This window comes from Corticium candelabrum, chromosome 3 (assembly GCF_963422355.1).
Source record: "Corticium candelabrum chromosome 3, ooCorCand1.1, whole genome shotgun sequence".
NCBI classification, from domain to species: Eukaryota; Metazoa; Porifera; class Homoscleromorpha; order Homosclerophorida; family Plakinidae; genus Corticium; species Corticium candelabrum.
This window is the reverse complement of record NC_085087.1, coordinates 9,219,418-9,233,845: the sequence shown is the minus strand read 5'-3', so window position 1 is coordinate 9,233,845 and position 14,428 is coordinate 9,219,418. Positions and strand designations below refer to the sequence as shown.

At 43.8% G+C, this 14,428-nt stretch overlaps 2 protein-coding genes across 2 annotated transcripts in view; both read left to right on the top strand.

Moving 5' to 3' along the window:
• The window catches only part of LOC134176780 (uncharacterized), a 6,132-nt gene extending 1,151 nt beyond the window's left edge, over positions 1-4,981 (top strand). The window contains exons 6-12 of the mRNA XM_062643440.1: positions 1-15; positions 1,735-1,797; positions 1,859-2,500; positions 2,565-2,753; positions 2,827-3,763; positions 4,530-4,796; positions 4,862-4,981. The exon at positions 1-15 is cut by the window's left edge and continues 84 nt beyond it. Of these exons, the coding sequence (XP_062499424.1) occupies positions 1-15; positions 1,735-1,797; positions 1,859-2,500; positions 2,565-2,753; positions 2,827-3,763; positions 4,530-4,762 (2,079 nt within the window). The 3' untranslated portion in view covers positions 4,763-4,796; positions 4,862-4,981. The remainder of the gene's footprint in view (positions 16-1,734; positions 1,798-1,858; positions 2,501-2,564; positions 2,754-2,826; positions 3,764-4,529; positions 4,797-4,861) is intronic.
• Positions 4,982-11,353: 6,372 nt separating this feature from the next.
• Positions 11,354-13,144, top strand: LOC134177808 (uncharacterized protein K02A2.6-like). Its single transcript, XM_062644590.1, has 2 exons — positions 11,354-11,629; positions 11,705-13,144. Exons 1-2 carry the CDS (start codon positions 11,354-11,356, stop codon positions 13,142-13,144), a joined length of 1,716 nt encoding a protein of 571 aa, XP_062500574.1.
• The last annotated feature ends 1,284 nt before the right edge of the window (positions 13,145-14,428 follow it).

Below are 14,428 nucleotides of genomic sequence, written 5' to 3'. Positions count from 1 at the left end.
GATGCTAAAGATAAGGTAAACAATATTATGAACTTTATGGTAGGAATATTGTGCCTCAAAGCAGAACAATGAGCGGTGGAATGAAGCATGCAGTGAAGCTTTTGTTTGCTTGATCATGACTAGGCAAGTTAGCTGTGCATATGAAAATATCACTACAGTCAGACTATGCACACAGATGTGTTTTCTAAGCTGAAGAAATGAACATTTCTATTCACTGTAATAAATTGATGTATCCATATAGTGCAGACAACAATGCAGTTGGCTTCTTCGCAACTGTTTTTTTTAGCCTAAGAGCCACACACATGACTGTTTTTTCTGAAAGTTTTGCATGGTACCGGGTATGATCAGAAAGCATCTGTAGCCTCAAACTTTCAGGCCAGAGAGCACGCTTCGTCGTGTGACTCCACTGGACCAAAAAACGATGCTAAAATGATTTCGGAAGTACTTATCAGGAAGCGGTGCTAAATGGTAATCTAACAGTGTAGGATCATTTTGCCTAGTTCAATAATGAGATGGAAAGATATCGTGCTTTTGCATTACGCAAACATATTATTTGTAAATGCCATGAAATCTCACGAACAAAGAAGAGACGTCTGCTATGTTTGCAGCGATATCTTGGTGGACGGCATGAAACGATGACTCTTTGATTCTGCGGCAGAACGTTGACTAGTCTAACCATTTGACTAGTGAGACTACCGTTCAACCAGTTGTCAAAGGTGATGTTCTAGCGACGCTGCTGTGCATGTCCTGTCACTGCTAGCTTGAAAACTAAGACGCGCGCGCGCGCGCGCGCGCGCGTGTGTGTGTGTGTGTGTGTGTGTGTGTGTGTGTGTGTGTGTGTGTGTGTGTGTGTGTGTGTGTGTGTGTCTACTCCAGACTCTGGCGTGCACTTAGCACCCATGAGGATTTTACATGTGTAGTCAGTGTTAGTGCACTTAGCATAACCAATTACTGCTAAACCAATCAAATTTGGAGCCAATTTCCGTATCTAAGATGCTGATTTCCTTAGAAGGCTGTTTACGAAATCATTTTTGTACCGTTCTGGTCCAGACTATCAGTAGAGTCACGTGCTTCGCATGCTGTCTGGTCTGGAAGTTTGAGGCTAAAAGCCGTGGAGTGCTCAGCATGGGCCATTGGCCAAGACCTACGAATCTTTGATGATGGTTCTTCCTTGACAACCAGCTGACTAGCAACATCCAGTTAGTATTGTACTTTCTGTAAGATGCTTACATGTCTACACCCATGGAGCCACCATTATCATTGTTGTAACTGCTCTGTACTACTATTAGGTCATTCCGTACATATACCGTAACTTATCAAAATCTCAGATGAAGCATCATACAGTAACGTCTCGAAACTGCTGTCTGTCAGCCAATATTTGATTTACTCAACACTTTATATAGTGCTTGCGCTCACTTGGAGTAATGTTTGTCTAGGAAAACTTCTATACAAATCTCACGTTAGTTAATACAAATGTCATCATACACGAAATTACATAAATGAGATTTTATTTATAGAAATTTGTAGAATTACAGAAACATCATGATTGACAAATGATGTCTATTATTTTCTTTTAAAAAGAAGGGAAATCACAGCAAACAAGGTTAAAGAAATAGTGAAAATGTGTTAGATGTGATAATTTCTATTATCTGCGATATCATTTCTCATGTTTGTATTATTCACAAACCTCTGCTATAGACCAACTTATCTTATTTGTGTGTGTTATGCTGTCAGGATGGTAAGAGACCACACCAACTTGCTGATGGTGAACTGAGAAGACGCCTAATGAAAGCAATAGTGAGACGTTTATGTAGTGAGATATGGTGGTATGTGTAGAATGGATGGGTTGTATTGTCAGGATGAACAGAAGTATGCCGTTCTGTATGCCGAGTGCACAGTGAGACCAGAAATCATGAAATTGTGTTTCATTGGTAAAGAAGGAGCAGGAAAGACGACACTCGCGGAGGCTCTCAAACGAGGATTGTTGAAGTGGATTTTTGCAAACGAGAATCAAGCAGATGACCCGAAATGTGAAGAGGAACGCATAATTGGTATCAACGTGATGACAGCCGATATTCCAGGAGTGGGTCGCTTGTCAGTGTGGGACTTTGCAAGTCAAGAGCTGTTCCACAAAGCACACGGCCTTTTCTTTTCCTCCAACTCGATGTTCATCGTGCTAGTGAGTCTAGTGAGAGGAGAGGAGAGACGACTGTGCAGTATTGAGGAGTTGCGACAAGAGCTTCAGTATTGGCTCTCATTTCTCAGAGCCAGTTTGGATGCAGAGTTTATACCCACAGTGTTGATAGCTGGCAGTCACATAGATTACTGTCCAGGGCGTGAGGGTGTCTTGCAGCGTGTGGTCGACGGCATGCGTGAGCTGTTCAAAGGCAAGATCAACATCATTGAAGTTTGTTTTGTTCTCGACTGCAGGAGGAGCAGGTCACCTGAAATGAAACAACTAAAGAAAGTTCTCTGTGATGTGAAGCAGCAGTTGCATCAGGTGATTGATTATAAGAATAATTAGTTGGAAATATTGCTTACTGATAAAGTTATTTATGTTTCAGTCTGCTCCTCTGTATCCTCGTCTTTGTCAGCCAGTCTTGTCCAAGTTGCTTCCTTCTCTTCGTAAGAAACAAGAAGATCCGTTCATGGAGAAGGCAACACTGATGGAGAGGATCGAGCAGGAAGCATGTCCAGGACAAGAGAAGAAGGTTGTAGAGAAGGTAGTTGATTTTTTAGATGATTCAGGAGAGGTGAGACGACTAGCAGATGTTTATTTGTTGTACTTGTGTATGTTTGTGTAATATTGTTGTGATGTGTGTTTAGATTGCTGTTGCCGGTGATGTGGCAGCTCTCAATCCTGCATCTCTACATCATTATGCCATCGGTCCTCTCATTGCTTCCGAGGATTTTAAGTGGCACGTCAGGTCAGAGAGGAAGGATGGCACAGTAACAAGAGGAGAAGCAGAAAAGTCAATCAGTGATTTCCAAAAAGATAAGAAGATTCATATTCAACTCAACACAGATAAAATCCTTGCAATATGTAAATCTCTTGGTATCTGCTTCAAAGTGGAAGGCAGAGACGACACGTACATGTTTCCAGCTCTCTTGCCTCCTAAGGATCTGTCTGTCATGTGGAAGAGAGACGAGAGTAAGAAAGTGTATGTCGGTCGACGTCAAGTGTGCAGCAGTCAGACGACCATCTTCAGTCCATCTGCATTTGGCATGTTTCAATCTAAAGTTCATACGACGTTAGATACAGAAGCAAGACTGTGGAGGGATGGACTGATTGTATCACGAGGTGATTCTATTGATTGTCGTGTTGAATGTTTGGTTGCCATGGTAGATCCTGTTCGTTCTGTCGACTTTGTATGTCGTGGAGGTAAGGCAACAGAAGTAAAATGCATTTCCCTGCTCGACACTGTCATGTCTCTTTGGAGAGATATGTTAGACAGATACAGTCCAGGCACCGAATATGGGACTGAATATCTGAGCAGAAAGCATTTAGAGGAACACAAAGAACTGAAACAAGTTACTGCTTATGCTGAAGAGAAAATCCAGAAAGCAGTAGCAACAGGAGAAGGAGCAAAAGCTGCTGTAAAACGAGTAGTTGGTGATGATGAAGTGGTAGAAAGTCTTGGTGACTTGCTTGTCGTACCAACTGAACATTCTAATGGTACTGTGACGTCTGATATGAAAATGAATGTTCTAAAAGAATTAGGACTGGAAGAAACTTCTCATTTCAGTCAAAGCTACCAAGCAGGTAAATTGGTTCTCACATTCACATGAGATTGTAATAATACTGAACCGTCATGAATTTCAAAGCCCACATGCACACTTGAATGTATTCCAATGTGCTTGTTTCTATCACTTTGTTTGTTCCTAATTAATCTAATTTTATCTCATGCTATAGTTGGGTGCCTGCTGTGTAAACTCATGCGAGGAGTGTACTGTTTGTGCAACACTCATTATAAAGTTAATTGAAGTGTAGTCATCATATTAATATTGCATTTTTGACTAGTAGAGGTGGGAGGGGCATGTCTTCATGATAATTAACTAAGCTGCATGGTTGCAGTCACAGAAGAGCATGTGGCACATCAATTAAGATAAGCAGTATTATAATATGGGTGTAGTTTCACTCACACAGAATTCTGTTATATGATTGAGAACAAAGTAAGACACACTACTCTATCAACCTTCATCACTACATCATGTTAGTTGATAATACAGATATTTAACATTGGAATGTAGCGTGGAGTTTATGGAATTTTAGTGAACACCTTAACTTGTTTAATTACTGGCTGGTGATTTTATTGTGTCAAGTATCATGTTTGAATTAATGTGTATATTTACTAATTGTGTTAATTGATGTGAACCACTAAGTAGACAGGTAAACCATGTTCTAGAAACAAGTGAACTATTGTGATATCCAATACAAGCTATTGATTTGGCATCCATCACTGGTGTCCATACACATGCATGCTAATTCAGTTTGTGTGTCTATATCACATGACGTGTTGTGTGTATAGGACACCTGCCTGACTTTATTTCTATAAGAAATGCTGTTGCTAAACACTGCAGTGGGCAGTGGTATGAGATTGGGCTGATGATATTGGATCTCAGGAGTTTAGAGATTGATAGAAGAACGTTTAACATACCTTCTCTTACTGGTAAATTACTTGCTCTCATTGAGGAAAGGAGGACGAAAGTTGGAGGAGAAAAGACAGCAGAGGACTTGTGGAGTATGGTTTGTAATAGCTGAAGAAATGGATGGTACTGTACATTGAAGAAAGGAGGTGAACTTGTGTATGTGAATGTTAATAAATTGCTTGAAATTAACAAAATTTGTTGTTAATATTAGGAATACAAAATGTGAATACCAACATGTGAGAGGCAAATCTACTTCTACTTCCATGGTATCTCTTGAGACTGCATTATAGTGGACACTTTATAGTTACTAATTAACAGAAATTGGTATAAATAGAATTTTAAAAAATAATTGAGATTGATAGATAAATGATCTGAACGGCCAATGTATACAAAGTCCATTTGTGTGTATACATCTATATGTGTACACAAATCTCAAATTTCTCCTCCCCATGACCACGTTTCATGATAGGACCTACCTTAAAAAATCGTTTCCGTGTCCGACTACAGATGAGTCTAAGAACGATTCGTGCAAGTGACCAAACGGCGAAGAAAATGCTTCATGAACTTTCGTCGCCCCATCCTTTTGTATTGTAGCAGCTAGGGACTGTGTGTACTTGACAAGCAAGAAACACCTACAGGAGTTGAATGTCACGTAAAGTCAACTATTCACACATCCCATACTTACAGTATGATCAATCCTTTACTACACTGTGCTTCATCTAGCACTGTTGATAGTCAATGTTTGCCGATATCAATTTCTATGTCAGTAAATACCATACCACTGTCGTTACAACGGAACTGAGTGCATACCTAGACTGTACATTTCAATTGTCTTGATCACGATCGCAAAACGATGACTACCTATACCAGGCCTATAGACGTAATCTAAACTACTAGGAATTTTGCATGTTTACTTCCATGACAGCTAGGGTTTCAACAAATACGTATTGTCCAGGCCCGTAGGAAGCAAATAAAAAGTGGTACGGCCTAACGCACGCTAAAGGGCGTGGCTTTTAATTTAGTGCGCGTTATATGTGTTTGTTTTTCCTCTTCTCTCTCTTTCGCTCGCGCAGAGAAGGGTCTGGCTAGGCGAGGCTACAAAAAGTGTAGCCTCGTACCCAGGCCCTCTTTCGCGCCCGGAGAAGAGGGCCTGGTACACGTTGTATTCGCATGCGCGCATAAATTAGAAGGAAATCGTGGTAATATATGCACGCATGCGGAACCGACGTTGTTTAGAATCTCGAGCCGATAATGTCGCGCGCAATCGACAGTGAAACAGCTTCCGTGTTCAGTAGTGATGAAGCCCTAGATCTAGACCCAAGGTCAAGTGAAACTCCGCGTTCGCGTAATCTTTGACTTGTTCTATCATCAGCAATACTATAGGAGACACGATCGCGACAATGACGACATATCCACAATCTTCTTCACCACATTTCTCTAGCTTGCAGTCAACCCTATACGGTGTATGTTGATAGCACAGCGATTTACCGTATCCTGTAGGAAGCCAGCTGCAGACGTCGTTTCCGTTGTAGATGTGCTCTACGACAACACGCTGCTGCTCCTTCAGCTCTACATTACACAGCTTAAGCTTGCCTAGAGCGTAGTGCAACACCATATCAAAACCAGAAGCTCTGCCTTCATCCACCATTTGCCAAATTGGGTCTCACTGCGCGCGACATTATCGGCTCGAGATTCTAAACAACGTCGGTTCCGCATGCGTGCATGTATTACCACGATTTCCTTCTAATTTATGCGCGCATGCGAATACAACGTGTACCAGGCCCTCTTCTCCGGGCGCGCAAGAGGGCCTGGGTACGAGGCTACAAAAAGTGGTGCGGCCATGGCCGCACCAGCCGCACCGGCTCCTACGGCCCTGTTGTCTAGCTACGACTCGGCAGACGGTGTGAAAACTTCGTTGGACGTGTTACTCACGAACGCGAGGAGCCTACGGATACCGTACAACTAGTTAATCTGGTTTGACTTTTGACATTTAATTTAATTATAGAATTACCGTATTTTTACTTCAGTGGAAATAGCGGATTACGGCACAAGTGGCGCGCCATAGCTAAAACATTTCTATGTGCTTGCTACGTATGTGAACGCCTTTTCATTTGCTACCGCAGAGTGACAAGAGACAGCACCTCGGACATGTGTTACAACCGCTGTCTACAAGTGAAATTCACACAAAGGTGATAACTAGACTCGTGCCCAGTCCTCCTCCGCGCTAGGTTGCTTACACCACGTGCGCTAGCTGTCACGTGTGTATAGGTCCATGTGGTTTCACACGTGTGGTTGGCTTAAGCACGGTGGAGGACTGGGACCATGCTTCGTCATGTGACATCATTTGAGTCTAATTAAGTTATTTAGCTCAGCCCGCTGGTCTCAGCTAAGATTTCTAATAGGTTGCTAAGGCTCTGCTAAACGACACAGAAGGTGGTAGATTAGCAAGAGCCTGCCTACAACCGGTCAGTCGCCTGGCCTCACAAATCAACGCCATCATGCACATGCACGATCCTCTTCGTAAAACTGCGCCGGCTAGCAGAGTCTAGAGTAGGATAACGCAGCCCATGACGGACATATTTCGTACATTTGACTACCTTCACAAATCTAAAGCAGATCTAAATCTAAATACAAATTCAGATTGTCATACACCCAGATGTGTGTCTCTTTCGTGAGCTGCTGTACATCCTGGTAATCATTCGCCAAGTTCTTTAGTTAGACGTCGCTAAACCTGTTGATATGATTGTGAGACACCAAGATGGTTGAGGTCTGTAATTGCTTGTTTTCCTGTACCGCGAGCAAACAAGCATGTAGACTGTTAGGAGTGCAATCCCACTGCTTTGGCGATCTCAGAACTTCAGTGCCACAGTGCCGGTGATGAGAGCCTGCAGGCGTGTGCTGTCAGCCTCCTCGTCGGCTTTCCCTTTGACCAGCGCTTGCAAGATGCCAAACAAATGAGGGCTTTGACGACGCATCGTGTCTTCGATGTCTTTCACGGAGAAACGGCGTAAATCTTGCCACGAAACAGGCCCTCGACCAAGAGAACAGCAGTCGGACTCCCGCAAACGTTCGATCTATCTCGACAGAGTCGTTTCTACTAATTGCCAATTGATTGGCGTCTCCGCATAATCTCTTGAGACATGTTGCTTCGCTGGAGTTGGACAAGTCCCACTTGCTTGATTCGAATCTTGTCGATTTCTCCTTGTGACATCTACAGGTCAAACAGGCACTCTGCACGTGCACACCTCTTGTACGCAGTGCGTATCTTACTTGCATACGGCGAGGGGTGATTCCGCAAGTCTGAAACGTCAGTAGAATGTGCTATAACTCCAACAGAGACTGGTGCGAAGGCAATACCAACGTAGACGTATGTTCTGGTGGCATGGTCCATCCTCTGGCGAGCTTCCGGGAAAGCTTACGAGCCACCTCGACGTGACTGATATTAGCTTAAAATTGGTCCAACAAAATCTGCTAGACGTAACTAACAGGGACGCCTGAACGTGGTGCTCTGGCAGACACAGGGATCAGGACCCGTCGCAGCCTTTTGAAAAAGAGGCGTTACCTTCACGTACTCGTGTGGCTTGACAGGTATGTAGAAGGTCTAGGCGCGCGCGAATGGACTTGCACTTACCATTGAGACCGCTCTTCTCGAAAGTCATTCTCTGGTCGCACTCTCACGGACAACGACGACATCAACAAGTTATCGGCACGTAATGGCTTAGTGGCTCTATAATTGTTGTGTACTTAATCTTTCTAATTGTGTAATCATGCATTACAAAAGCCCTCCTACGGAAACTATCATGCTAAATAAAATTAGTATCTACCAATCATGTCACGCCATTTCGGTCACGTTACAAACACAGGGCTGCCACTCCTACGGATTTTACCGTAGGCTACGGTAAAATGGCCTTCATACTTGCCTACGGATTCCGTAGGCCATTCCTACGGATAAATGCAGCACTGAGCAAACACATACTCGATGATCACATGGCATTTAGTTGTAGGTCTTCCGAAGTCACTCAACGTCGTGCTATCGAACCGTGGTGTGTACTGTACGTAAATTTGTATGTCTAACTTACCTAGTACAATGTACAAACAGTACGAACGTCGATTTCTTTTGCAGTAGTCTAACAGTTCCGGGATGTTCGGGGATGTGAGGTAGTCTCGCGTAGCCAGACCTTTCACTACTTGTCAGGCGCCTAGCGCCTGAGGTGAAAGCCTGGCCACGCGAGGCTAGATGCGGGCAGCGTATCCAGGATAGATCCGATCGTGCATCATGAAACGATGGCTACAGGCCTACAAGAAGGAGTGGGAGAGCGATCCTGTATGCTCTGGTTGGTTAACAGAGTCGAAGAGAAGTGCAGGCATGGCCTTCTGCAGTCTGTGCACTAAGGACCTCAGCTACAAGACTGGCGGTCTTAGGACCTTGATTTTGCTGCTAAATACTTTGAAGAGTTCCTTGGTCGCCACTATGCACACCTAGAATTTGTTCCTTCTAGTAGCAACAAAGTAGCGCAATTTACAAGCTTAATCGTTAAGGATTTGTGGTAAATAAAACTTTCTGCTGTTCTTTAGTTCTAACAGTTATGGATATATAGTAAATAACTGTTGCTGCTGTTCTGCAATTACGCGTAGTAGCATTTCATTAATACACTGTACCAAGAAAACGTGCAAACAAAAAATGCGAGGGCGCGGTCATTCTAAATTAGGTGGGCGTGGCCGTGCGTCACTGCGCCTACGGATATTTTGCTCTTCCAAGTGTGGCAGCCCTGCAAACATGTTTGTCACGTGACGAAGCATGGTCCCAGTCCTCCACCGTGCTTAAGCCAACCACACGTGTGAAACCACATGGACCTATACACACGTGACAGCTAGCGCACGTGGTGTAAGCAACCTAGCGCGGAGGAGGACTGGGCACGAGTCTAGGTGATAACCGTAGTAGAGTAAGGGACTTGGGACTACCCCTAGTACTCATTAGCATACTGATAGAATATGACACTCTGAAGAGTACTGTGGCATGTGGTTAGCCAGTCTTGTGTAGTCTGGTGTAGTAGTGCGTAGACACTGTAAGCGAGCTGCAATAGAACCAATATAGTCGGTAACGACACAACAGTGGCGACGAGAGATGGCGAGTGCAGCCCCGAATTTGAAACACGGGTTGTTGGGCGAATTTCGAGCAGGAGTACAAAGCATCGACAAATACAAGGAAAGGTTCGAGCTTTACTACCTGGCAAACGCAGTACCGATAGGAGACGAGCACGTAGCTCGTAGGAAGGCAATCTTTCTAACGTCTGTGGGTGCATCGACCTACAGTTTGTTGCGGACCTTGGAACGACCTCGCCAACCGCAAGATTTGGAGCTTGATGATATCATTCAGCAACTGAGAAATCATTACGAACCAAAGAAGATTGTCATAGCCGAGCGATTCCGTTATTACAAGACACAACAGAAAGAAGGTGAGACTGTTACAATGTTCTTGTCAGAATTGCTTCGTGTAGCTAAACACTGTGAGTTCGGAGACAAGTTGTCAGTTGCGTTGAGGGACCAATTCGTGTGTGGATTACGAGCAGAAGCCCTACAGCAGAAAATTCTGGCGGAAACTGACTTAACACTCGATAAAGCAGTACGAATCGCGCAAGCCTTTGAATCTGCAAGACAGGAAACGATAGCTTTGCGAGGAGACACGCGCAGACACGGATCAACAACAGACCACGAGACGGCATTTAGCATGCAAAGTAGTAGCAGTGGGAGGTCAAAGACAACACAGTCTGATGTGAAAGTATGCTACAGATGCAATGGCAAGGGACACGTTCCTGATAAGTGTCAGATGAAATCAAGAGAGTGCTATTTATGTCACAAGAAGGGACATATCGCAAAAGCCTGCCGGAGTAATGGTCTGGGAAGTCAGGATGCAATCAAAATCAATATGACTGTAGCTGGACGAGAGTTAGAACTGATTGTTGACACAGGTACAACTATTACCGTGATTCCCAGGGAGACCTATGAGAAACAACTATCTCATGTCAAACTCCAGAGCAGCAATGTGAAATTACAGTCATATTGTGGACAGACATTGTCTGTACGAGGAGAAGCTGTAGTACCAGTACGCTACGGAGATCAAGAAATACGAGGTAGAGTAGTTGTCGTCAATGCTGCAAATAAGCCAACAGTGCTTGGCAGGAATTGGCTGTCACAACTGAAGGTGGACTGGGCATCCTTACTTAGGTTGAATGTTCTGGATCCCGTACACGAGTTTCCTGAGTTATTCAAGGAAGGAATGGGAAAACTGCAAGGAGTGCAAGGGAAAATTACTTTGAGTGCCAATGCAAGGCCAGTCTTTCATAAGGCAAGAGCAGTACCATTTGCGTTACAAGCTAAAGTGGATACTGAAATCGATCGCTGAGTCAGAGAAGGAGTACTGACACCTGTAGAACAGAGCGAGTGGGCTTCACCTATAGTAGTGGTGAGGAAATCTGACAGCAGTATCAGATTGTGTGGTGACTACAAAGTAGCCATCAATAAATATTTGGAAAATATTGAGTATCCTACACCAAATGCTCAAGATTTATTTGCTACTTTAGCGGGTGGTCGACGATTTACCAGGCTTGATCTTAAGCAAGCTTACCAACAGATGGAAGTGGATACCAGAAGTCAACAGTATTTAACCATAAATACTAGGAAGGGTTTGTTTACTTATACCAGAATGCCTTTTGGTATACCAACAGCACCCAGTATTTTCCAGAAAACGATGGATATGATATTGTCTGGAATACCAGGAGTTTGTTGTTGTTTTTTTGATGACATACTGTTTGTCGGTTCAACTGATGCTGAGCACGATACAAGAGTGAGGCAAGTATTACAACGCCTAAAGCAACGAGGAGTCCGGCTAAAGAAGGACAAATGTGAATTTGGTCAGTCGCAGGTGACATACTTAGGTCACAGGGTAGATCACGAAGGTCTGAAACCTACAGAAGACAAGGTCAAGGCTATCAGGGAAGCACCTGAGCCAAGAAATGTGACTGAGTTGAAGGCATTTCTGGAGCTGTTGAACTAGTACAGCCATTTCTTACCAAATCTGTCGAATACTGTACAAGCATTGTATGAGTTACTTCAAAAAGGAAAACAGTGGAGATGGACAAGGAAACACAGGGCCGCATTCAATGCAATAAAGAACAAGTTATTACAGTCTGGTTTTCTTACGCACTATGATTTGTCTCGACCAGTCAAGCTCAAATGTGACGCATCCCCATATGGAATAGGAGCCTGTTTGAGTCACGAGTTTGAGGATAGATCGGAGAGACCAGTAGCATTTGCTTCACGGACACTGTCATCAGCAGAAAAGGGCTACGCCCAAATAGAGCGTGAAGCACTGGTGATAATTTCTGGCGTTCGTCATTTCCACAAGTTCCTCATTGGCCTAAGATTTACACTAGTGACAGATCACAAACCTTTGGTCAAAATTCTGGGACCTAAACAGGGCATCCCGGCGTTAGCAGCAGCAAGGCTGCAGAGGTGGGCACTAATTTTAAGTGCACATGAGTACAACCTGGAGTATATGGCTGGAGAGGAGAATAATGAAGCAGATATGCTGTTCCGACTGCCAATGGAAGTGAATGTCATAGACCCTAACCAGGAATTGTATCATGTGGATTGCTGTGAGAATCTACCTGTAACAGCAGCAGAAGTAGCACAAGAGACTAAAGCAGATCCAATTTCGAGACGGGCATTCCAGTATACATTGTCTGGATGGAACTGGAAAAGTCACATGGATCCAAGGTTACAATTCTACTCACGACGGTCAGATGAACTTAGCGTTGGAGAGAACTGTTTACTTTGGGGAACACGTGTGATAATACCGCAAAAATTACAGTCAAGAGTTCTAGCAGATCTTCATGAAAACCACCTGGGTTCAAGTCGAATGAAGGCATTAACAAGATCGTATATCTGGTGGCCGAGTTTGGACATGACGTTGGAAGAATTGTGCAAGAAATGTGAAATTTGCCAAAGTCAGAGGAATAAACCGCCTGCTGGTATTCCTCATCCATGGATGTATCCCACAGCACCTTGGGAGAGAGTTCATGCAGATTTCGCGGAGTTGGAAGGTCAACATTATCGTATTATGATTGACGCTTATTCGAAATGGTTGGAAGTGCATGAAATGGGCACTAGTACAACCGCTAGTAGGACAATAGAGGTGATGAGGCGAGTTTTCAGTTTTCATGGCATTCCAGGACGATTGGTGACGGATAATGGTCCACGATTCAGGTCAGTAGAATTTCAGGAGTTCATGAAAGGAAATGGTGTCAATTACCAACTCACCCCTCCGTATCACCCATCGAGCAATGGACAAGCAGAACGAGCAGTTCAAATTTCAAGAGATCTATGGAGGCACGACCTAAAGGACGTACTATTCGACATCAAATATCTATACTATTGCTGCAGTATAGTTCGACTCCAAATACCTCAACAGGAGAAACGCCATCCGAATTGCTAATGAAGAGAGTCTTACGAACAAGACTAAGTCTTGTTAAACCTACAGTTGGAGGAGAGATTCGAGACAGACAGGAGAGCCAAACAGAAGCTGCATCCAGGAATCGTGAGATGTTACCTGGAGAATCAGTGGCAGTATGGAACCCAAGACAAGATAGTCGGGGACGGCGGCTTTCTGGAACAGTAGTTCAGAAACTGGGACCGAGCAACTATCTGGTAAACGTGAATGGTCAGGCTAGGTATGTTCATGTAGACCATATATTACATTGTGATATCAGAAGTTTCCACAGGATGTACATCAGGAGCAAGCTTTCAATACTCATAATAGTACAGCGACTATGATTCCACCACAAGCTGGAAGCTATTCCGAAGTCAGTGCTGAGAAGACAATCTCATCAACAGACTCTACCAGGGAAGACTCAGTACCCACTACTCCTAGCCACCCTGAGTTAACGGAGACACAGTCGGAACAGACTGATAACATGCCAACAAAGAAACCAATTGAGAAGTCAACAGAGAGAGAAAATTGATGATATCCCACAAGGAACAATAGAAGATCCCCAAGAGATATCGAGAGATTTAGTAGAAGGGAGTGTAGTAGAGTAAGGGACTATGGGACTATCCCTAGTACTCATTAGCATACTGATGGAATACGACACTATATTGTACTGTGGCATGTGGTTAGCCAGTCTTGTGTAGTCTGGTGTAGTAGTGCGTAGACACTGTAAGCGAGCTGCAATAGAACCAATATATAGTTGGTAAGGACACAACACTAGTCATCAAGCTATTGCTCACTATTCAACTCTGTTTTCAGCCTAGAGCCATTGTTCTCATCGTTCCTGCCTTGTTTACAAACAGATCCGGAGCATGATGTTGCTGCCTTGGTGTCTGGTGTGGCTCTTGTGTCTAATCAAAACAAGCAGAATAGGATCTGTTACAGCAGAAGTCACCGATTCTAAAAGTCAGCTCACGTAGATCGTTGTTGTTTTGTATGACAAAACTTGTTGGTCGATTGCAGCGGCTGTGGACTCTAGCACTTCCAAGGTGAGATTGATAACCAGCAAAAGACCGATCTCTCTCCAAAGACAATGCAGTTGCTCATTGATGGAGACTCTGATAAGTGCATCACGAGACCAGAAGACTCGAAAACATCTACAGTGACTATTAGAGTCGAGTTTATACGTCAGTGTCTTAGCTCTACTTCTGCTCAAGTTTTGATGCAGATCGTCGTCCTTGTATCCGAGAGTTCATTTGAGAAAGTCGTGTTCAGGAAAGAGACAGCTGAAGT